This window comes from Gigantopelta aegis, chromosome 14 (genome assembly GCF_016097555.1).
Source record: "Gigantopelta aegis isolate Gae_Host chromosome 14, Gae_host_genome, whole genome shotgun sequence".
NCBI lineage: Eukaryota > Metazoa > Mollusca > Gastropoda > Neomphalida > Peltospiridae > Gigantopelta > Gigantopelta aegis.
In genome coordinates, this window is record NC_054712.1 from 36137382 (window position 1) to 36159790 (window position 22409).

The 22409-nt window shown below is 38.4% G+C and overlaps 3 protein-coding genes across 3 annotated transcripts; 1 reads left to right on the forward strand and 2 right to left on the reverse strand.

Moving 5' to 3' along the window:
- Positions 1–297: 297 nt before the first annotated feature.
- Positions 298–5173, reverse strand: LOC121388106 (chymotrypsin-like protease CTRL-1). Its single transcript, XM_041519326.1, has 6 exons — positions 5081–5173; positions 4132–4303; positions 3050–3155; positions 2127–2295; positions 741–877; positions 298–517 (listed from the first exon to the last, which is right to left on the reverse strand). Exons 1-6 carry the CDS (start codon positions 5169–5171, stop codon positions 335–337), a joined length of 858 nt encoding a protein of 285 aa, XP_041375260.1. The 5' UTR covers positions 5172–5173; the 3' UTR covers positions 298–334.
- Positions 5174–5641: 468 nt separating this feature from the next.
- LOC121389217 (alpha-amylase-like) lies at positions 5642–8552 on the reverse strand. The gene is made up of 3 exons (XM_041520819.1): positions 8423–8552; positions 6971–7151; positions 5642–5801 (listed from the first exon to the last, which is right to left on the reverse strand). The coding sequence occupies exons 1-3, from the start codon at positions 8550–8552 to the stop codon at positions 5642–5644; spliced, it is 471 nt and encodes a 156-aa protein (XP_041376753.1).
- Positions 8553–17506: 8954 nt separating this feature from the next.
- LOC121389496 (small conductance calcium-activated potassium channel protein 2-like) lies at positions 17507–22126 on the forward strand. The gene is made up of 2 exons (XM_041521148.1): positions 17507–17584; positions 20092–22126. Exons 1-2 carry the CDS (start codon positions 17582–17584, stop codon positions 21451–21453), a joined length of 1365 nt encoding a protein of 454 aa, XP_041377082.1. The 5' UTR covers positions 17507–17581; the 3' UTR covers positions 21454–22126.
- Positions 22127–22409: the final 283 nt, after the last annotated feature.

Here is a 22409-nt window from a genome sequence, read left to right on the forward strand (position 1 = left end):
GTGTTTGTTACAAATGCGTGCGAGTTGACAGGTATGAAGTAGTGGATATATTATGTAACTGGGCCCCGTTCCACGAAGCGATCTTAGCACTAAGATCACCTTAGTGCATAAGGTAGTTATGCACTTAAGGTGATCTTAGGGCTAAGATCGCTTTGTGGAACGGAGCCCTGGTCTGATTCTGAAGTGTCCATATACTGATGCAGTTTAATGAATTAATAATAAAATGCATGACTTGTAGAAACAAATGAGTGACAAACGCGCCCGATTAAAACAAATTTGGAAAACTAAAAATTAAATAACTTTATTTTATTTGAACACAGGGCAAAAGTGATCGTTATCCAATCAGTGCGGTGCTTGTGACGTCTATCCCCGTGGTCGACTGGATCCAGCTGGTGAACTCTGAAATGCGCGTGAAGACGCTAGGTCGGCCATGACAGTTGTTGTCACCCCAACTGACCACGCCCACAACGTACCATCTGTCATTCACGCGGCAGGACAGAGGGCTTCCGGAATCACCCTATGTGGTAGTAAAAATAAAATATTAATGCTCAGCAAGTGTTAAATCGTATTACCAAAACAATCCAAACACCCTCCCCCCAAAAAAAACAATAACAACCCCACAACAACAACAACAACAAACAAACAGACACAAACAAACAAACCAATCCAAAACTCATTCCATTTTTGTTGATTTTGATTTTGATTTTTGATTTTGATCTGCAGCTGATACTGATACTCACATTGCAGACCTGTTTGGTGGCGCCACCTGACGCACAGACCTGGTTTGTCGTCACATTGTTGCCGTATGCCGCGTGACACTGAGCTACACTGGACACGGTCATCTGCACTTGTTGTAGCTTCATTCTGTCGCCTGTCCCTACACTGACAAAAAAACCAGGAATGGAAATGGTGTTTTACGACATCTCATCAGAATTGTAAACTGTCAAGATACGAGGGATAAAATTACATACCATGAAGTCTTGGAAATTAATGAATACTAGTATACTTTTATAAATTTTATAAAGATTATAATAAGGGAACTGCTGTTTGATAATTTTGTAAAATACATGAAATGCAGTGTCCAATTTCAAACTGATAACCACCTAGTAGGGGCACTTATGGTCTGTTTTGTTTTTATTACATGCCCTCAGACTATTTTGTGGCAGAAATCCTTACTGTACATGTAGCTATCAGTTGGTATCTGATATTCGGTTATTTAATATGACAGTTCTCCACTTAAAGCGACAGACCCTAGTTTTTAAACACTAAGGTATATTTTTCACCTAGATCCTAGTTTCAACCCGTAAAAATGGACACTAAGTTTGGTTAATTTACAAACCTGAAACAAATTTGGATACAACAGAGTCAACCAAGAGTCTGTGACGTTGAAATACCCCTAAAAGTAGACTAAACCGCGACTGCATAACCGTTTGTTACTTCTCAGACGCACGTGCGTTTTTTTAAATATGAAAAATGCATTTTGTGGCATTAGAAACACCAGGATGATCAGAAACACTTCGGTTATACGGAAATGGATAATCTAAACAATAAAATATAAGTAATGTTTAATTTCAGTGATCATAAATGGCTCTAATAGTGAAAAATATGCCTTGGTGTTTAAAAACTAGGGTCTGCCCCTTTAACGATAATTGCTTCAAACTGAAGCAACCGTGCGACGTGCGATAACATCGGGGGACATATACTATTTTGGGTCATGGCAAGATCTATAGGAAGTCTATCGCACGAACACTAAATGAATAACGGTCATTATATATATGCTGTTTCCAGGTCAGCCGATCCCATCGGTTTTGGTGCGTCGGTCGTTGGACATTGGTTGGGACACGGTAGAACCAATAGATCCACACGACCCACCGAATCTCCGGCAAGTGCTCTACCACAATGGGCAGAGATGCGTTCATGATCGCAGATAACGGTTTAGTCGTTCATATTTGCTGACATTTTGGAATCACATGGTGTCATTGGTGACTTGACAGTTATACTTGGCCAAACACATTTCCTAAATTGATCACAGAAAATATCCATTCAACGAAGACTGATTGAAGGCAAATATTATCATTGTGTCTGTTCCCCTGACTATTGTTGTAATGACAAAAACGAAAATGCACCTCTAGTCTCTCCCCAACCAGATGCCCAGCATTCCTTGTTTACAAACTCATCAATAGCATGGCCAGTGGGAAGACAAACAGGCATGACGTAATCACTGGACGTATCAACTGGAGTCAAGAGCTCAAGCAGAGCTATGTCATGGAAGTCATCAACATCAAATCTAGGATGCTGAAAAGACAAGGAACAAAGGTATAATAATAAATATCTGAGGCAAAAAAACCAGGGACCAAAATACATATATATATATTAAAAAAAGTAATTTGGTAGACTAAGACTTTAAAAGAAGATACCCCCCCCCCCCCCCCCCCCCCGCCAACTTTTGTTTTAAGGACATTACTAGAGCACATTAATCAATTAATTATCATCTTTTGGGTGTCATACATTTGGAAATTCCGATCCGGGGTATTTTCCGTGTTAAACATTGATTAATTCTGTCATTCATTCATTTATATACCAGCGTCGTGGTTAGGCCATCGGTCTACAGGCTGGTAGGGTTCGGATCCCAGTCGAGGCATGGGATTTTTTAATCCAGATACCGACTCCAAACCCTGAGTGAGTGCTCCGCAAGGCTCAATGGGTAGGTGTAAACCACTTGCACCGACCAGTGATCCATAACTGGTTCAACAAAGGCCATGGTTTGTGCTATCCTGCCTGTGGGAAACGCAAATAAAAGATCCCTTGCTGCTAATCAGAAAGAGTAGCCCATGAAATGGTGACAGCGGGTTTCCTCTTAAAATCTGTGTGGTCCTTAACCATATGTCTGACGCCATATAACCGTAAATAAAATGTGTTGAGTGCGTCGTTAAATAAAACATTCCTTTCTTTTTTCCATTCATTTATAAGTAGTTTTCAACAGACGGGATAGAAAATGTGAACTCCTGATTATACAAACTAGCCTAAAAAGCTGCTCAATGATTCAAACCTTTATAATGTTTTTGACGAAATAGTCTCTCTCTCGTCCACTCAAACTATGACGATCAAGTTCCCCGGATCTAACAATAGTCGTCCAGGGTCCGTACGTTTTGGCACTGTTTGCGAAATAATAATAATATTATTATTATTATTAAAAAACAAAACAAAATACACCAATTTTGATGGACATGTACACCACATAATAAGAAATAATAAGAAAAAAGCAGCAACTAATCTAATTAAAATTAGCTCCACTATTACATGTGGATCTAACAGCAGCCAGTTGGAGCTCATGTCCACCAATCAAAACCTTACTTGCAGAATCATGCCAGTGATTTAAAAATAATTTGAAAACATTCCGAATTATCCTGAGGGTATACAACATGTTTTCAAATTATTTTCAAATCACTAGCATGATTCTGAAAGTAAGGTTTTGATTAGTGGACATGAGCTCCAACTGGCTGCTGTTAAATCCACATGTAATAGTGGAGCTAATTTTAATTAGATTGGCCGAGTTCAACATTGCAGCTTTTAAAAGTATTGAAATAGTGTATTTTATAGTAAAAATAAAAATAATTATGTATACTTGATTGATTATCAATGTTATTTATAATCTAATTATTGCTTTAGCATTAACTGGGGTGGCTGGAAACTGTTGAAATTACAGACGGGGTATAAGAGAATTTGGCTCCGCCCACAGGGGTATAAGGGATTTGTCCAACGGCAAACAACCAATGAGATTAAAGAATATTACATGAAGTTGAGATAAGTGGACATGAGCTCCAACTGGCTGCTGTTAAATCCACATGTAATAGTGGAGCTAATTTTAATTAGATTGAGCAGCAACAAACAACAACAAAATCCCATAAAAACACAATGAAGAAATAAATCTGAAACAAAAACAAACACACACCACCACCAAAAAGAAAAAAAAATACAATCAAACAACAACAAACATCACTAACAAAACACCGTCCATAAAAAAAAGAAGTAAACCCCCCCCCCCCCCCCCCCCCCCCCAAAAAAAAAAGAAGTAAAAAAACATGTAAACAACACACAAAACCCCCAATCCTAAAACCGTTAAATACTCACGTGCGCACGCAGTGTCCTGCGGTTACCGCCCACGTGGGTGACAGCAAGACCGCTCCACAACCATAATATTTTCCTTTATACATGATCTCCAACATCCACGGCCACTGCCCTGGAGGGGCGGCGTCTCCGTGTACTACCCTGGAGCTGTGTGCTGTTCTTACTCCGCACTCACCTACAAAACAGCTAGAGGTTTAGTTCCAGGGAGGCACCCTTCAGTATTGATGAAGACATTTGTGCTTTGTGTTTCTGGAAGAAAAAAAGACACTCTCTCCTCTCTCTCTCTCTCTCTCTCTCTCTCTCTCTCTCTCTCTCTCTCTCTCTCTCTCTCTCTCTCTCTCTCTCTCTCTCTCTCTCTCTCTCTCTCTCTCTCGGCATGAAGTAGGAATTTAATAATTAAATGGAAAAAGAAAACAAATTTGTTGAGAACGGTTAATTTAATACATTCCAGTTGTATTTTTTTTCTGAAGGAGGCGACATGTCAAAAGTTGATTTATAGTCAACTGTGAAGCTCACATCCGTTAATTAGCAGTACATACGGTAAAACAAGAAACAACAAATTGTTTAAAGACTCTATATGTGGCAACCTGTAATCAGCGGCCACCTGTCTTAAGCGGCCAATTTTATCTACTCCCTTGTGTGACCGCTTAAGACAAGTTTGACTGTATATATATATATATATATATATATATATATATATATATATATATATATATATAAAATACAATTTGGAATAGGACAGGTGCCCTTTTTGAACTTGCACCCTATACCTAGCAAAATTCCACATCCACCCCCGGGTCATACTCCAAATTTGTTTAATGTTTGTGATACGGTAAAATAACACACCTCTATACTATGATAATGTACTGGTTTACAGTCTGATTTACCCAGATTCTTCAGGTCTGCAAGCAAAATATACATTTAGGATAGATAATAAAACTTAACTACTAACCTGATGGCTTTAGGTGGTTATTTTGGATGGTGCTAATAACACATCCATTGTTGTTGTAGTAGAATATATTAAGTTTTCCACATTTCCCCATGTGGTTTTGACTGAGAGGACTAGAGCCACCAACGTCTCCACCACATGCTTTTATCTGGTCAATATCCCCTTCCCATCCTTCTGCAGGAGTCACGAACGTCTGCAAAAAGGTCACGTTGTTTCTTGAGAACTAATTAGTTAATTAGTAACTAGCACAAGTCTTGGATCGGGACCAGAAGCTAAGCTTACAAACGTAGAAGGTTTGAAACTTGAATCCAGAGTAAAGTTTAATACATAAAATACTAATAATATAATTAGGTTTAAGGCATCAAATCTAAACAAGCAAAATTAAAATATGTTTTCAAAACCTTTTTACAAACCAGTAGCTCACCGAGTCAAAATTAATACTTGCATTCAAGCAATTTGATTTATTATGTAGATGGTGAATGTTGATTGAAAGTTTGTATATACATGTAGCACCTTTAATAGCCACATATATATATATATCATTTGTTATCCATGTAATTAGATTTAGTGTAGTGTACCCTTTACCTTCATTGCAAACCACCCTCCACGATACGTCTTGGAACAATCCATATCAACATCTAACATCCAGAAATTGGAACCAAATGTATTTAATGGGGTGTATCCAAAACCATCGACCGCCACTGTTGGATTTCCAGGTGAATGCCTGTAATGGAAATGACTGGTATGTAAAAGCAGTGCAGACTATAAACTCAACGTTGATTATAAGCATTTGTCCGTTTATCCTGAGAAGTAAGAATCTGCTAGGACAAACGAAATTTCAGTCAATTATAGCTGTCCAATAGGTATGTAATTTTTTTAAAAGCAGTTTTATTTCGAGCAATGGAAAACATCATCCTTGTATTTAAAAAAAAAAAAATCCCAAACAATTGGACAAGTGAAAATATTGGCAAACAAATCGATGCACTGATGTACTTGCCCGGTGGACACTAGAGCACATTGATTAATTACTCATCGGCTATTGGATGTCAAACATTTGGTAATGCTCGGTGGACAAATGAAACATTTAGCTTATTTCTATCGCTGTAAACTTTAAGTAGAACCATCCTATCACCGAAGACGTTTGGCAAAAACATAACAAAAGAGCAGTGACGGAGATAAAGCATTGACGAAAGTGTCAATCCCAATCTCCGAGTCCCTATCATGGAGATCAGTGACTTGAATTGTGCGCCATGGACAAGGAACTAATATGCGCCATGGACAATCAGAGGGTAAAATGGGCAAAATGCCATCCCCCAAATACATTATTTGTGTATGGCGCTATACCCAAAATAGTTTAAAGATTTTTGTTTGTTGACCTTTTAACAAAATTAATTACTCTTAGCATTACTGTATGATTAATGTTGGCTTTAAATTATTATACAACTATTCTTTTCATGGGTGCAGAAGGATGACCCTTTCAGGAAAGGAATATACATGTAAAAAGCAAAGTCAACAGAGATTATCTTTATTTCTATATAAATATATCACTCTATTCCATTGGATAATCATTTTGTCTTCCGTAGCGCCATACCGAAACATTTCTTTCTGGATGAAACCCTGCGGCATGGTATGAAATACTGACTCAAAACTATAGAAAGAATGTCTTTCTAAGAATATTTGACAGAGAAGACGGACTGGTACACTTTTGTAACCCTGGAACCATGATGACAATTTAATCTTTTGCTGATTTCAATATCATTTAATGCAAAGTTTCCAACAAGGTTCTAAGATATTTTAAAGACAAAATTATGCCAAGGTCATCGTCATCATAAACAAGAAGTGTAACCTTCATGCGAAAATATTTATTACATTATAGAAGTGTTATGTACCTACAGTGATGTTGTCCAAATAAGCGGAGTTCCAGAGGCTTGTGTATTCTGGTACAAAGACTGCCCAAACTCGGCGCCATTCCAGTCTAGATTATTGTCTCCCTTAGACCAAAACGAGGCACCAGTGATATGACCATGGACGGGAAAAACTCTGTGACGAATCGGAATAGCAGAGTTTGCTCCTCCTGAAACCATTACCCGTCATATCATAAATCAAGAGTCCAGACATTTGTAAGTAATTAGATAATAAACATTTGACATAGGACTAGACAAAGAAATATAAATAATGCCCAATACTGACCAGTGGCGGATCAAGAAAACCCATTGGGGGGGGGGGGGGGGGGCCTAATGACATGAGGCGGAATGCCAAAAAAACTTTCGGGGAGGTTTGGAGGGGGGTGAAAATTAATATATAATAAAATTATAAACCCCCCCCCCCCCCCCCCCCCCCACCCCGATCCGCATCTGCTGACACAACGGAGTAACAGCTAGATACTTGACTCAAGCAGGTTGTTACACTTGGAAAAAAATCCAGGACATTCAAAGGACTTTTCCAAAACATTTAAAAAAACACAAAAAAACATTCCAAGACATAAAATGTTCAATCATTGAATGAAAGGAAATGGTTTATTTAACGACGCACTCAACACATTTTATTTACGGTTATATGGCGTCGGACATATGGTTAAGGACCACACAGATATTGAGGGAATAAACCCGCTGTCGCCACTTCATGGGCTACTCTTTTCGATCAGCAGCAAGGGATCTTTTATGTGCACCATCCCATAGACAGGATAGCACATACCACAGCCTTTGATATACCAGTCGTGGTGCACTGGCTGGAACGAGAAATAGCCCAATAGGCCCACGGCGGGGATCGATCCCAGACTGACCGCGCATCGAGCGAGCGCTTTACCACTGGGAGGAGATTCGATTCCGCCACATGGGTTTTTCCTACCTATAAAGCAGCATGGAATCTTTCATATACATCCCCCACCCCCCACCCCCAGGCAGGACAATATATACCACGACCTTTGATGTACAAGTCGTGGAAAACTATTTGGGACGAGGAAAAAAACAAACAAGAACAACCAGAATCCATTGAAAACGACTGATCTTACAAACCGTCGCACCCCGTTTCATGTGAAATAGAGTTGAAGTTCGGTTTGGTTAACGACACCACTAGAGCACATTGATTTATTAATCATCGACTATTGGATGTCAAATTATTTGGTAATTTTGAGAGTCTTAGAGAGGAAACCGCTATATTTTTCCATTAATAGCAAGGGATATTTTATATACACCACCCCACAGACAAAATAGCACATATCACGGCCTTTGATATACCAATCGTGGCCATCGTTCATTGGCTGGAAGGAGAAATAGCCCAATGGGCATACCGACGGGGATCGATCCTAGACCGAGCGAGCGCTTTACCTAGACATGGTGTACTTACCACCACGAAGAAATACCGTTTCTCCCAAGTCTGTGTCGACTCTGATAAAAACAACAGTTCTTTGGAAAGCGCCATCTGAAAATATGACTAGCAGGGTAAGCAGAAGGAATGCGATAGAAAAAAATGTCATAATTTAATAGCTAGTTGACGGTATACCAATGTGCTGATCTATCTTTGACAAATCTATTTACGTTTTTTGCTGATAACTGGGCTGTGGGAAAATAGGCTATAGGTATGGGCTTATCTTTGAGCACAGTCCGATTCTAAGAACGCAAACGTTTTGAAAGTGTATTATAAGCTACTACTAGACCATGTTATTGTGAACCACACCTATACAAATGTACACTCTCTGTGAGTTTATAAGCTGTTGTAGCGCACGCCTGTCGTGGGCGCAAGTTCTGGCGTGCTAATTCCTGTTTTTAAACGAGTTACATAGGGCAACAGGCATGTGTAAAAGGTGGGGGGGGGGGGGAGAAGAGGTGCGACTTGGTCTCTATGAAACTGCCTATATGTGTTTAATTCACGATAATAATCACACACACACACGCTCGTACGCAATCACACACACACACACACACGCGCTCGTACGCAATCACACACACACGCGCTCGTGAAGAGAGAGAGAGAGAGAGAGAGAGAGAGAGAGAGAGAGAGAGAGAGAGAGAGAGAGAGAGAGACCGTGTGCTTTATAATAAACGTTACTTCAGAAGTATGCTATAACAATTTTCAATGTACATGTATTATTATAGGCCATGCCATAAACATAGTGGGATAATACGATATTTATGAAACCGTTTATTGTATACCATATGGGTACCACACACACACACTATATATATATATATATATATATATATATGTAACCAGGGTTCGAACTTAACCGTCGCCCGATCGCACCTCGCGACTGAAAACGACGATGGGCGACTGAAAACCCACAGAAACCGATTTAAAAAAAAAAAAAAAAAAAAAATTCAATAATTAATAAATAAATAAAAGTACAGCTATGTAGCCTACTTTGCACCATGAAAAAGTGTAGGTTTGCTTTTACATATAAACATATGCCCAATATAAGAATAGGTGTAAGGTAAGTTAAGTGGCATGTAAAATTGGGTCCCAAATTCATGTCGACAAGATTCAGCTCTGGTTATGTGTACATGTCATAGATCGTATCCACTGAACATTATATTTTAGATTTTTATTATTATTATTTCATTGAGATGGGGTGGGGGAAGGAAGGCGTTGTGTCGGTTATACCAGTGCTCAACGTTTGGTGAACGCAAGCATCTTTGTTTGTTGGAAATTATATAATCGGGAATTATATAATCCTATTATCTAATTTAATATGAAACCCTAAGCGATTTCGCAAACCTAACACATGCGTAGCTCGTGTCCTAACACGTACGTAACTCGTGTTCTAACTTCAAACACGTGCATAGTTCGTGATCCATCACGTGCAAAGTTCGTGTTTACCACTCGTGGCTCATCGCGTCTCATGAATACTAAGTAGGTGTCAACAGTGACAGTGGGGAGTCAGTGGCATGTCTGTTATTTATTTAAAGAGTGGGTTGGTTGAGTGCAGGAAAATACTCAAAATAAATGTTTTCTCTTATAATCTGTTGCAATATTGTTGTTGTTTTTTGAAAATATTATCCGGGCAAGTGAAAATAGATTCGGGCAAGTGAAAGTGCTGTCACCACTTGCCCGGATGGCAACTAAAAAAAAAAGTTAAGCGCAGACACTGATGTAACCATGTTTGTAATCATGATTGCTAGACAATGTATTCGCAATCGTAATCGATTACTTTCAATTATCAATATATATATATATATATATATATATATATATATATATCGTTGCGTGAGAGCTAAAAGGTCGTAAGTGGCAGATACGACCTAAAACGTCTTTTTTGCATATTTGGAATCGCCATCCCCGATTACATATTGTCACAAAACATCGTAGATGTGTCCCTAATAGCATCGCTTACACAGAAGGGTTTCAAAATTTCAAGGCAAATCCCCCACCGACCCCTGGAAAGGTATTGTACCATACCTCTATGGATATAAATATATTTTGGAGGTATGAGACGACCCTTCAATCAAGACAGTTAAATTTGTTCAAAATCACGTGAGAAGCTCAGCGCCTGCGCAAATCGCGTAAATCACCAGTTCTACTGGCGTCCCGCTAATTGAAGAAAAACAAGCTGGCCATTGGGGTTGCAGTTGACCTAGATAATGTAGATAAGCCAGCATTGCGAAACTATAGTGATGTGGTGGGCCTTTTATGTACCAAACAGAACTGGATCATCTATTCTAAATGCTTAAATAATAAAAAAATATTCCAGACACTGCAGCTTTAAATGGTCGTAAGTGAATCACAGATACCAATTTGCACGAAAATAGACGTAACCGACACGTACAACTTTCCTCCGATTTGCTTGCTATTCATTATGTGAACACGACTGGTCGTATGTGGTAGATACACCCTTTTAAAATACAGTTCGTTATATAATTATGTCTGACATAGGTCGTATGTGCCAAATACGACCCATATGCATTCTTTGTTATCGGTTTGTGTTAGAAATTACAAATGCGAAGTACAACAGAGCATACATTATGTCAATATTTTTATGTGCCTGAATCCTAAAAATAATATGACTTTTGTCGTTGTGAGAGCCCGGTCTAATATGGAAAAAACTAATTTGATACTGCATGCAACGAACCATTTAGCAACCGACAAGAATCGTGTATGCATATATAAATAGGAATTGCAGTAACATTAATGTTTGTATGATTTGCTATTTTATGTGCACCATAATTATAATAATAAACATGTTTTGGTGAATTTTCTTGAAAAACAAATATCTATTTTGAAGTTTTTTTTAATCGAAGCAAAGTTTCTAACATGTAATTTGTATCTTTAAATACAATTTTAATTCATAATAATGTTGTATGTGGCATATACGACCAAAGTGCAAGCATAATTACAGATTTTGGATGTACTAGTATTTAATTGTATGTTACGGTGATCAAGTTCCATCTTTCAGCTACCTTTGAATATCTATAGGATTGCCCTACATGTAGGCATTATGGATTAACAACATTGCACATACAAACGCAATTGTAAGTTATCCAGGACAAAGTCCAGTAATAGAAGACAGTGTAATCAGACGTAAGGTTAAAAGGCGAATAAAGTGAATGTGGCCTCAACATAAACAATAGCAAGATCTATGAATTTTGATTGACTTTACAGTTAACGAATATTTACAACAGAATGTTGAACGTGAACATGACACAACACACACACGCCAAAACATTAACACAACATAGCACGCACAACAGAAGCTGAACATGACATAGCACACACAACATTAGCTGAACATGACATAGCAGACACAACAGGACATGAACATGACATAGCTCACACAACAGGACATGAACATGACACAGGACATGAACATGACATAGCTCACACAACAGGACCTGAACATGACATAGCTCACACAACAGGACCTGAACATGATATATAGCATACACAACAGAACGTGGCACATCAATGACAAGACCTGAACATAACATAGCAAAAAGCTGAACATAAAAAAATAATCACCATAGAAAATGAACGTGACATAACACTTGCGACAGTTTATTTGTTTGTTTTGTTTAACGACACCACTAGAGCACATTAATTAATTAATCATCAGAGTACACCCAACACACAACATAACCTGGAAAGATCACTGGACACACAATGCAACTCGGAGAGATCACTGGACACACAACAGAACCTGAGAGATCACTGAACACACAATAGAACCCTTGAGAGATCACTGGACACACAACAGAACCTGGATAGATCACTGAACACGCAATATAACCTGGAGGGATCAATGGACACACAACAGAACCCGGATAGATCACCAAATACACAACAAACCCAGGAGTGTACACTGAACACACAACAGAACCCGGAGAGTACACCCAACACACAGCAGAAGGTGTAGGGGTTACTGTTCACTCAATATAACCTGGAAAGAATCCTGCATACTCAACAGGTGGACATCGTATAGTGTTCACTACTTCTGGATTTGATATTCAGTACACACCCTCATTGGAAATGTAAACCCTATATCCTTTGAATAAGCTTCACTTGAACCCGGTGTATCCCAAACCAATAAGCTGTTAAACATAGTTTCTTCATTAAGCTGGCTTCAGTTTGCTTAACTATTCTGGTTTGTCTGTTGCACTAGCTGATAAACCAGGTATTCTTGAAACTAGTGAAGTACACCCTGAGGCAGAAAATGGATTACGTTTAGGGTTAGGATTAAGAAAATCATACAGTAATGATGAGTAATTAATTTTGTCAAAAAGTTAACTTAAAAACAAATTCTGCAAAAATATTTGGATATGGCACCATACCTTTTTACCCTCTGTCAGAAACCCTGCACCAAACTTAGTCACACAAAATCAGGGGTGGGTCAAAGAAAACAAGGATTTCACGAGTCAGAGTAGTTTGATTTTATTTATCGTATTATTTTTAACAAAAGTAAAATAACTTTTTTTACGTAATATTTTGTTTAAGCGGTGATTTTATTAATACGTACTTCTGCTTGTATTCCTTTTTGAATGTTTGCTTCTAAATATCTTCTATTTACAAGCTTTCTCATTTTTAAAAATAAATATGTGATTTGCAAAACTGAAATGTTTTAGAAGTGAAAAGTTCTTTCAGAATAAATATTCAAATTTACTTGATATACTGTTGGTCTAAGTGACGCATTTAATTCAGTCATGAATAATTGTCGTAACTACAACTATTTAAGCAAATAACTAAAACACCTAATATGCTATAAATACCGCAAATATACAAAGACATCGTTTTTTTTAAATGGGGGAGGGCACCCGATAAATAAATAAATAATATATATATATATATATATATATATATATATATATATATATATATCGTCGCGTGAGAGCCAGAAGGACGTAAGTGCATCAAAATTCATTTTTAAAAAGCCGAGATAATGAATGAAAACTGTTTTTCTTGATCAGTAGTTAAGATGTCGAATTTCTTTTAATGACAATGAAAGCTGAACATAAATCCAAATAAACCTACTGAATATGGAATTGTCTAAAAAGTATGGGAACTGTAATTTTAATATTTCACACTCATTACTTGGCCCGAATACTCTGACTGTAAGATAGTCAGACGGGCATCTTTGTTGGGCAGCGACTGCGAAAAATTACATAGCTTGGTCTCTGACTGTGATGAGAGCGTCCATAAGTGTACGAGACAGGGGTCGATGAGGGGGGAAACACAGCGCCCCTAAAGTACTAATCAAAATTATACCAAGGTGATTTTCCAGTCTTATATATTAGTTATGAAAATCTCTGGAATAAAAACCATAAAAATGTGTCAGTATTATCATGACCTGTTAGGGTGTTCAAACAACCAGTACAAAAAAAGGACAATAAATGACCATTTATAGATAGAAATATGAGATGTATTTACAATTTTACTGCAAAACACCTGTAATTTGAAACAGACTATAACACCGAGGTTGATATTGATTACAAGTTTACTAACTGTAACTGAGACTGCAGGTCCTCATACCACATTGATACCAGAAATAATACACCTGTCTTTTCCAATACAGTGAAGTTCAATAAACTACTTTGTCAGATTAAGATTTTTTTAAATTATTCATTACGGATACAACAGAAGTAATTTTGTTGTTAGAAAATGTATATAATTATTTTAGTTATTTGATTTAATATGCTGGACTGCTATGTATTCTTACACTTAGTACTTGTGATTTCAGCTGCCAGGTGTAATCAGTATCAACCTCGGTGTTATAGGCTGTTCCAAATTACATACGTTTTGCAGTAAATCGTAAATACATCTCATATTTCTATCTATAACAGGTCATTTATTGTCATTTTTTGTTCCGGTTGTTTGAATACCCTAACAGGTCATGATAATACTGACACATTTTTATGGTTTTTATTCCAGAGATTTTCATAAATAATATATAAGACTGGAAAATCACCTGGGTATAATTTTGATTAGTACTTTAGTGCTGGAGGAAAACCCCAAATTCGGGCAAAAATTATAGATATTCGGGCAAACTGTGCTAACCTAAGAACTTTTTACCATGTATTTCCATCATTCTGCTCTCAAAATTAGTTGTAATCCATGTTAAAATGCGTAGTGATTCGATTGGAACCGTATATAGCTGTTTGGTAGTAATGCTAATGAAAATGAATAAATATTATTATCCAAATTCGGGCATTTTTGTTTAATTCGGGCAAAAGCGGTCTGCCCCCCACCCCCCCCCCTCCTTACAAAAATGGGAGCCTATGAGAGCGTCATAACCGTCCAAATGTCCGTCTAACTCTCTTACAGTCAGAGTACTCGGTCTACAATCGTAGACGTCTTTTAAACAAGGAATGATTAGATTGATCGTGAATGTGCCTTGTTTACTAATATATTTCATGTTTTAAAAAAAACCAAAACATATTTATATATACGTTTTTGCTGTTTTTATTAATAACTGCAATGCATTAATTATTTAAATACTATTCGATCTACAATCACCATAGATCATTTTTATCAAATGGAGTGAAAAAGCTTTTATATCGTGCTTACCATATCCAATGAAGGTTAGTATTCTGAGCACCGCTAGATGTCGCTCGAAGCACACACCTACGTCTATTTCACAGACTGGGCTGCGTTCGTTTCCAGGACTGTTCCAACTGGTCCTGGTAGTTGTCCCCTCTCCAGCGAAGACTTAGCAAAATTATTGAAGGGTTTGTAGTGTATTGAGACCTCATTGTCTGAACTTTATTGTTACTGAAAATGTTCACGAACGTTAAGAAAAATCTCACAAATGAACAACAACAAATCGGATGTTGATTGCGCGAACGGGCACGAGAAAACAAACCGAACCAAAATGATAACGGTCACGTGATATACCAACGTCTGACATTGAAATGGAAATTCGCTCTAAAAATAGATTACCTCGCAATTTTTTTTCTGGGGCAACACGTTTTGTGAAATAGCAAAAAATGCAGCAAACATCGGATTACCAAAAAGCACTTGGGGGGAATGGGGGTGTATTCTAAATAATAAAATGTAAGTAAAGTGCAATTTTATTTGAGGGTTCGGGGGTTTATGGTTCAACCCGTAAAATTTAACAAATAAAGAACTAGGGTGTGTCCTTTAATTATTTAAATACTATTCAATCTGCAGTCACCATATCCAAGTACCAGGGGGACGCGTCCCCCCCAAAAATTGTCAAGTGCCGTACGAATTACTACCAATTTGTTTTTTTTTTGCGGTAATTATTTGGGGGGGGGGGGGGGTGGGGGGGGCGCAAGCTTGGGATATGTGTCTGGGTTATCGAGTCCCAATGCCGGTAGTCCCATTGGGCTATTTCTCATTTCAGCCATTATGTACACCACGACTGGTATATCAAAAGCCGTGGGTATCAATGTGTTATCCTGTCTGTGAGATATGGTGCCCATATAAAATAATAATTAATCCCTTGCTACTAATGAAAAACAATGTAGCGGGTTTCCTCTCTAAGACTGTCAGAATTATCAAATGTTTGACATCAAATAACCGATGATTAATAAATGAATGTGCTCTAGTGGTGTTGTTAAAACAAAACAAACTAACTTGTTTGGGGTCGTTCAAAGACTAGATAATGCAAAATTTGGCAATTTTAACACTAAGACTACTCCCCTCAAAAATAACAACCCTCGTCAATAGCCCCCTCCACTAGAGCACATTGATTTGAATGAATGAATGTTTAACGACACCCCAGCACGAACAATATATCGGCTTATTGGGGTCACTTGGGATCAGTCTGGGAATGCAAATAAATTGGGTATTTCAACAGTCAATATAAAAATTCAAGACCTTAATACAAAAAAAGTGTAAAGAACTGTGCAAAAACACAAATATCACAGAATTTTACGGATACTGAATTTTACTCAAAACTTCAATTTTGTGCTGTATTGGCCATTCTCAAAGAGAATGTTACACCCCTGCACCACGGTGAGGTTACAGCACACGCAGGGGCACATTGATTTATTAATGTAGGCCTAATTTGTGCAATATTATTGGATTTTCTGTATGTAAAATGTAGCGGGTATATTACTGGATTTTCTGTGTGTAAAATGTAGCGGGTATATTATTGGATTTTCTGTATGTAAAATGTAGCGGGTATATTATTGGATTTTCTGTATGTAAAATGTAGCGGGTTTTCTCTGGGGCGAGACGTAGCCCAGTGGTAAAGCGTTCACTTGGTGCGCGGTCGGTCTAGAATCGATCCCCGTCGGTGGACCTGTTGGGCTATTTCTCGTTCCAACCAGTGCTCCACAACTGGTGTAACAAAGGCCGTGGTATGTACTATCCTGTCTGTGGGATGGTGCATATAAAAGATCCCTTGTTGCTAATCGAAAAGTGTAGCCCATGAAGTGGCGACAGCCGGTTTCCTCTCTCAATATCGGTGCACATAGTCCTTAACCATGTCCATATGTTTATATATCAAAATTATAAAATGTTATAAAATGTTTGACATCCAATAGCCGATGATGAATGAACCAGCGTGCTATAGTGGTGTTGTTAAACAAAGCAAACTCTTAGAACGGCAGTTTTGATATAACGACATAGATATCCGCTTCAATGGCGTAGCCAGACGGCCATACCATCGGTGGGGCGGGGGCCAGTATGCAGGCCTACCCCGTTTTAAAAAGCCTTTAACCTCCCTTTAACCCCCACCCCAAAAAAAAAAGAAAAGAAAAAGAAAGAAAAAGAAACAACAACAACAACAAAAAAAAACCCCACCCAGAGCGTGTAGGCCTATAGGCTCATCATTTCCCCCCCCCATATTCCAGAACCCCCGTAAAAGTGGGATCTCATAGACAGTATGTGTGGCCTTCAATGTAAAAAGCTGGTTACGCCAGTGTTCTCTTTTCACTCGGTGTCACAAAAGCTATTAATTATTGAACGGGCCCTCGTGCGTATCACCCTTCTTTCCCGCCAGTATAGCGGATATGACGTCATTTGAACACTATTGACTCATGGCAGACATTTGCAGAAGTCAGGCCTATTACTAATATTAGTAAACTGAAAGATAAAGATTTTCTTTTAAATATGGTAAGCATTAAACAACCGTCCAATTATTTTAGAATATTTTTGCATGCAGACCAGACTTTTGTTGAAAGTCGTCACCTTTTGCATAACGAAGGAAAACCGCTCTACCGAATATGCACTGCCATCGGTAACACATCAATCACAGGGTATTTAATGGCTGATTCAGAGATGACTGGGTCCTCGTAGGAACAATCACTAGTGAAGGTGCTTTAGTATCAACCTTTACTGAAGGAAGGAAAGAAAGAAAGAAGTGTTTTATTTAACGATGCACTCAACACATTTTATTTACGGTTATATGGCGTCAGACATATGGTTAAGGACCACACAGATTTTGAGAGGAAACCGGCTGTCACCACTACATGGGCTACTCTTCCGATTAGCAGCAAGGGATCTTTTATTTGCGCTTCCCACAGGCAGGATAGCACAAACCATGACCTTTGTTGAACCAGTTATGGATCACTGGTCGGTGCAAGTGGTTTACACCTACCCATTGAGCCTTGCGGAGCACTCACTCAGGGTTTGGAGTCGGTATCTTGATTAAAAATCCCATGCCTCGACTGTGATCCGAACCCAGTACCTACCAGCCTGTAGACCGATGCCCTGCCACGACGCCGGTCTTTACTGAAGGGGCCACACTATCTAGTGGGGGTGGGTGACACACACACACACACACACACACACAGAGAGACAGACAGACAGAGACAGAGAGCTAGAGAGAGGTTTTAAAACAGTCTCTTAAAGTTAAAACTGAAAAGGAATAGGCCTATCTGTGACGTTTCTTAGTTCGATACCTATGGTCCATACAGAATTTCAATGGTCCAACTAAGATTTTCTTTTTGTCTGTTTGAAGTGACCATCTGTAATAATAAGTCACCAAGGTAAACATCTATGGTCTGCTTTTTAACATTTTGACATTTATTGTACCTCTGGCACAACAATAAATATCGTGCCGGAGACGTTTATCTTGATGAACTACTGTAATAAGAGTTTTTGCATCACACCGTTACTCTAGTTCATCAACATGAATGTCTCCAGCACAATATTTATTATTGTGTTGGTTATGTCAAAATGTTTAAAAAATGGACCATAGATGTTTACCTTGGTGAACTAACCACTACTGTTACAGTCAGTCAGTCATAGGTCATCACCAAGTGTAGTGGCCTCAGATTACAGTTATCTTCCCATTTGGTTGTCCAAAATCTGGAAATTTGTCCGCACAAGTAGTCTGCTGTTTGACTATGAAGTGGCAACTAGTTGACTGAAGTGACAGGGGAGATCATGTAGTTTGTAAACATGTGTCACTTTTTGACATTGAAGACTTGTTTATGGTAATTCCGGCCCATGCAAAAGTAGTGCTTTTTATGTACAATGGGTGTACTCCGGCCAGGTTTAGAGGGTGTGTTTGTTTAAACCAATATGCTGGAAGAAAGAGCTGGACAATAGGGGTTGTCCTTTTCAGGGTATGTGTCCCCCAGGTAGGCAAAGGTACATACAAAAATCCACGGGCCTGCTGATACTAATAAAAATGTTATAGCCACTAAGGCTATATAGAAACATATAGCAAAATTAATTGTGGTCTGTGGCCTAGTCGGTAATATATCAGCACTTTTGATTCCCACTCTTTATGACTGAAAGGCCTACTACAGGTAGTAAATTTTGTGGCTAAATTATTATTTAATTGAAAATTTTAAAAATAAATAACACTTTTGAGAATGCTGCCATCTTTAAAGTTAAAAGTTTAGTTTTGTTTAATGACATCACTACAGCATCATTGGCTATTGATGTCTAACATTTGCTAATTTTGACATGTAGTCTTAGAGATAGGGCCTAGACGAGTCCAAAATATTGGACTTGAGTACTTGAGGGTCAAACTCGACCCGGACCAGAGTACCCGACAATTACACTAGATGATAATAAGACGAAGGAATGAAGTAAAACAGTATTATGCATCTTACTTCCAGCACTGAAAATGGATGCCAAATAATGCCATTGTATTGTATTCCACACATTCAAATATTGTTTTCCCTCCATGTTTCATAGCCCTATAAATGTAACCGACAGCAAGCATATGACAAACTGATGTTTAAAAAATATAATTAAATGAGAGTGCTCTACCTTGCATGGGTAATCTAGTCTTGTGAATGGACTAGAGTCTTGCTGGACTCAGCCCATGCTAAAGTACATGTGCATACTCTACTAAGAGAGGAAACCACTACATTTTTCCATATTGTTTCATAATGCATCCCTTATGAATGAATTATAAAATTGTAACAAAGATGTCACTTTTACATCCTGTTCCACTCTTTTCTTTTATCCCTTTCAGTGTCAAAATTAACCATGTTAAACACCAAATTGACATTGTTTTAATATGTTGTTGTTAAATAAACATTCCTTATTTAGTAGGTCCTTTGGGTTTATGGGTGTTTCTTGTTCTTTCTTTCTTTGGAGAAGTTATTATTATTATTTTGTTAAAATACAAATTTTAAAGTGATTTTACATTCTAATTTCAGAGTGGACACAAAAGACTGAATGAGGCTGATGAAGACCCTGGCATACCTCTTGTCGACCGCTCCCGAAATTCCCCTACAAAAGCATACACTGGCAGGACTTTCGGCCCAGTACACATCCCTGTGAGCGGGAGATCATTCAGCGCCAGATTAAAGCGAAGAAAAAAACTGCTGTACCGTCGCAAAATAATCGTCAATATGGAATTTTTTCTGGGGATGACTGGCTTTGTGCTAATGCTTATTTTAATAGAGGTTCACATTCAAGAGATTTCTTTCTTCAGTGCCGATACGATTTTAACTATGCAGGTGTTAATATCCGTGTCCACGGGACTTCTCCTATGTGCAGTCTTTATGTATCATATAACTACAGTTAAACTGATGATGACCGATAAAAATGTATTTGATTATCGGATGGTTCTGTCTTATTCATTTGTCATCAAAGTGTGCTTCGAGCTCTTAGTGTGTTCCATGCACCCGCTGCCTGGAAACCTCACACTGCCCTTTGTAACAATCCACGGCTACCACGGTCAAGTTACAGTCGAAGCTGTCCTGTCCATTCTGATGCTGTTGCGCCTGTACATAGTGCTCAAGTTCATCATCATTAACAGCCAGTGGATGCTGAGCACATCCATGCAGAGCATCGGCAACTTGACCAAAGTTGACATCGACGCGGGATTCATCATGAAGTGTCTCATGGTGGACCATCCAGTACTGCTGGTTTTAACCATCATGTTGGGAATCTTCATCGTCAATTCTTGGGCCATGAGAACCTGTGAATCCTATTACGTACCGGACAATGAACAGAGTGGATTTTTCGGCTCCATGTGGCTTGTGGCCATCACTTTCCTCACCGTCGGCTACGGCGATCTGTCGCCGAACAGTCACTGCGGCCGATTTATTGCTACCGTGACGGGATTAATGGGAGTTGCCATCACAGCGTTGCTGGTGACGGTTATCACATCCAAATTCCAGCAGTCCAGATCTGAACGCTCCCTGCATACTTTCATGGCACAGATGGAACTTCAGAAGAGGCGGAGGACTGTCGCTGCGAACATCATCAAACTGTCTATGGGAGTCTGGTTGTTGAAGTGTCATGACAGGCTCACTCCTCACCAGGACCTCTTGTTCCACATAAAACTGAGTCGGGTTGTTAAACAAATGAGGACGATTAATGCAAACCTTTCAAACATTATCGAGAACAGCATTGACATAGTTGATGTGGCTGCCACGGCGATGAATGTCAGTGACATGTTGATGAAACTCCAGTTCAAAGTCGAAGACTCTGAGTTCAGTGAAAGAACACTTGAGTCTCGCGTGAGGAGTATCAACAGTAAATTAAATGCTATACAGACTAGTGTACGCTGATTGTTCGATAGGCCTTTGGTGGTTTCTGTGATTTGCAACTAGACTTCAGAGAAAGTACACTTGAATCTTGCATGAATATCGACAATAAACTAATGCTATACAAACTAGTGTACGCTGATTGTTCGATATGCCTTTGGTGCTTTCTGTGATTTGCATCTGGATTTTTATAGAAAGTATACTTGAATCTTGCGTGAGGAGTATCAACAGTAAATTAAATGCTATACAGACTAGTGTACACCGATAGTTCGATCTGCCTTTGGTGGTTTTGTGATTTGCAACTGGACGTTGATGGCTAAGAATTACAAGAATCTGAGATCTAGACCAGGCCAAGGTCTGTTGGGTGATGGATTGAAAAACTAATTGCAGTTTTAAATAAAAATAACAATTATGTTCAAATGATTTATATGAACCAGCAGGAGCTTCAATTTGACCTAACAGTAAAGTGATAAATTTGCTAAAGGTCAAGAATCTGAGATCTAGACCAGGCCACGGTCTGTGCATGTATGCAAACAGGAGACATAGACTTCATGGTTGGGCGATGGATTGAAAAACTAATTGCAGTTGTAAATAAAAATTATGTTTAAATGATTTATATGAAACAGCAGGAGCTTCACTTTGACCTAAAGGTCAAAATGGACCGAATTCTGCATAAATACACATGCATGTACATGTATATATTCAATGTGTTCACGTTTGTTTTTGGTGGGAAAGTGTATGTTTGTCTTTGTAAGTGTGAATAGATCAACAAATTCTATTAACTATTATATATAAAATTTATACCCCTGAAAATGTTAACTTGTAAGTTCACAGATTTGAATTCGATCTGTATCTTCAGATAAAGAATGAATTGCTATTTTGGTGGATAGTATATGCAACAAACTTTCAATGTACATGTACTTCATATTTTTTGTCAAGCATTCTTGAGGAAACTACTGTGTTTACTTCAAATGTTAGGA

Excerpts from the sequence above, each read along its gene's own strand:
- LOC121388106 (XM_041519326.1), bottom strand. The coding sequence starts at position 5,171 with ATGGGGAAATGTGGAAAACTTAATATATTCTACTACAACAACAATGGA. Across the intron at positions 878-2,126 it reads TGGTTGGGGAGAGACTAGAG|GGACAGGCGACAGAATGAAG; the intron begins GTGCATTTTCGT and ends TTGTCAGTGTAG. Across the intron at positions 518-740 it reads CCACCAAACAGGTCTGCAAT|GGTGATTCCGGAAGCCCTCT; the intron begins GTGAGTATCAGT and ends ACTACCACATAG.
- LOC121389217 (XM_041520819.1), bottom strand. The coding sequence starts at position 8,552 with ATGACATTTTTTTCTATCGCATTCCTTCTGCTTACCCTGCTAGTCATA. Across the intron at positions 7,152-8,422 it reads AACGGTATTTCTTCGTGGTG|GAGGAGCAAACTCTGCTATT; the intron begins GTAAGTACACCA and ends TAATGGTTTCAG. Across the intron at positions 5,802-6,970 it reads CTTATTTGGACAACATCACT|GCATTCACCTGGAAATCCAA; the intron begins GTAGGTACATAA and ends TTTCCATTACAG.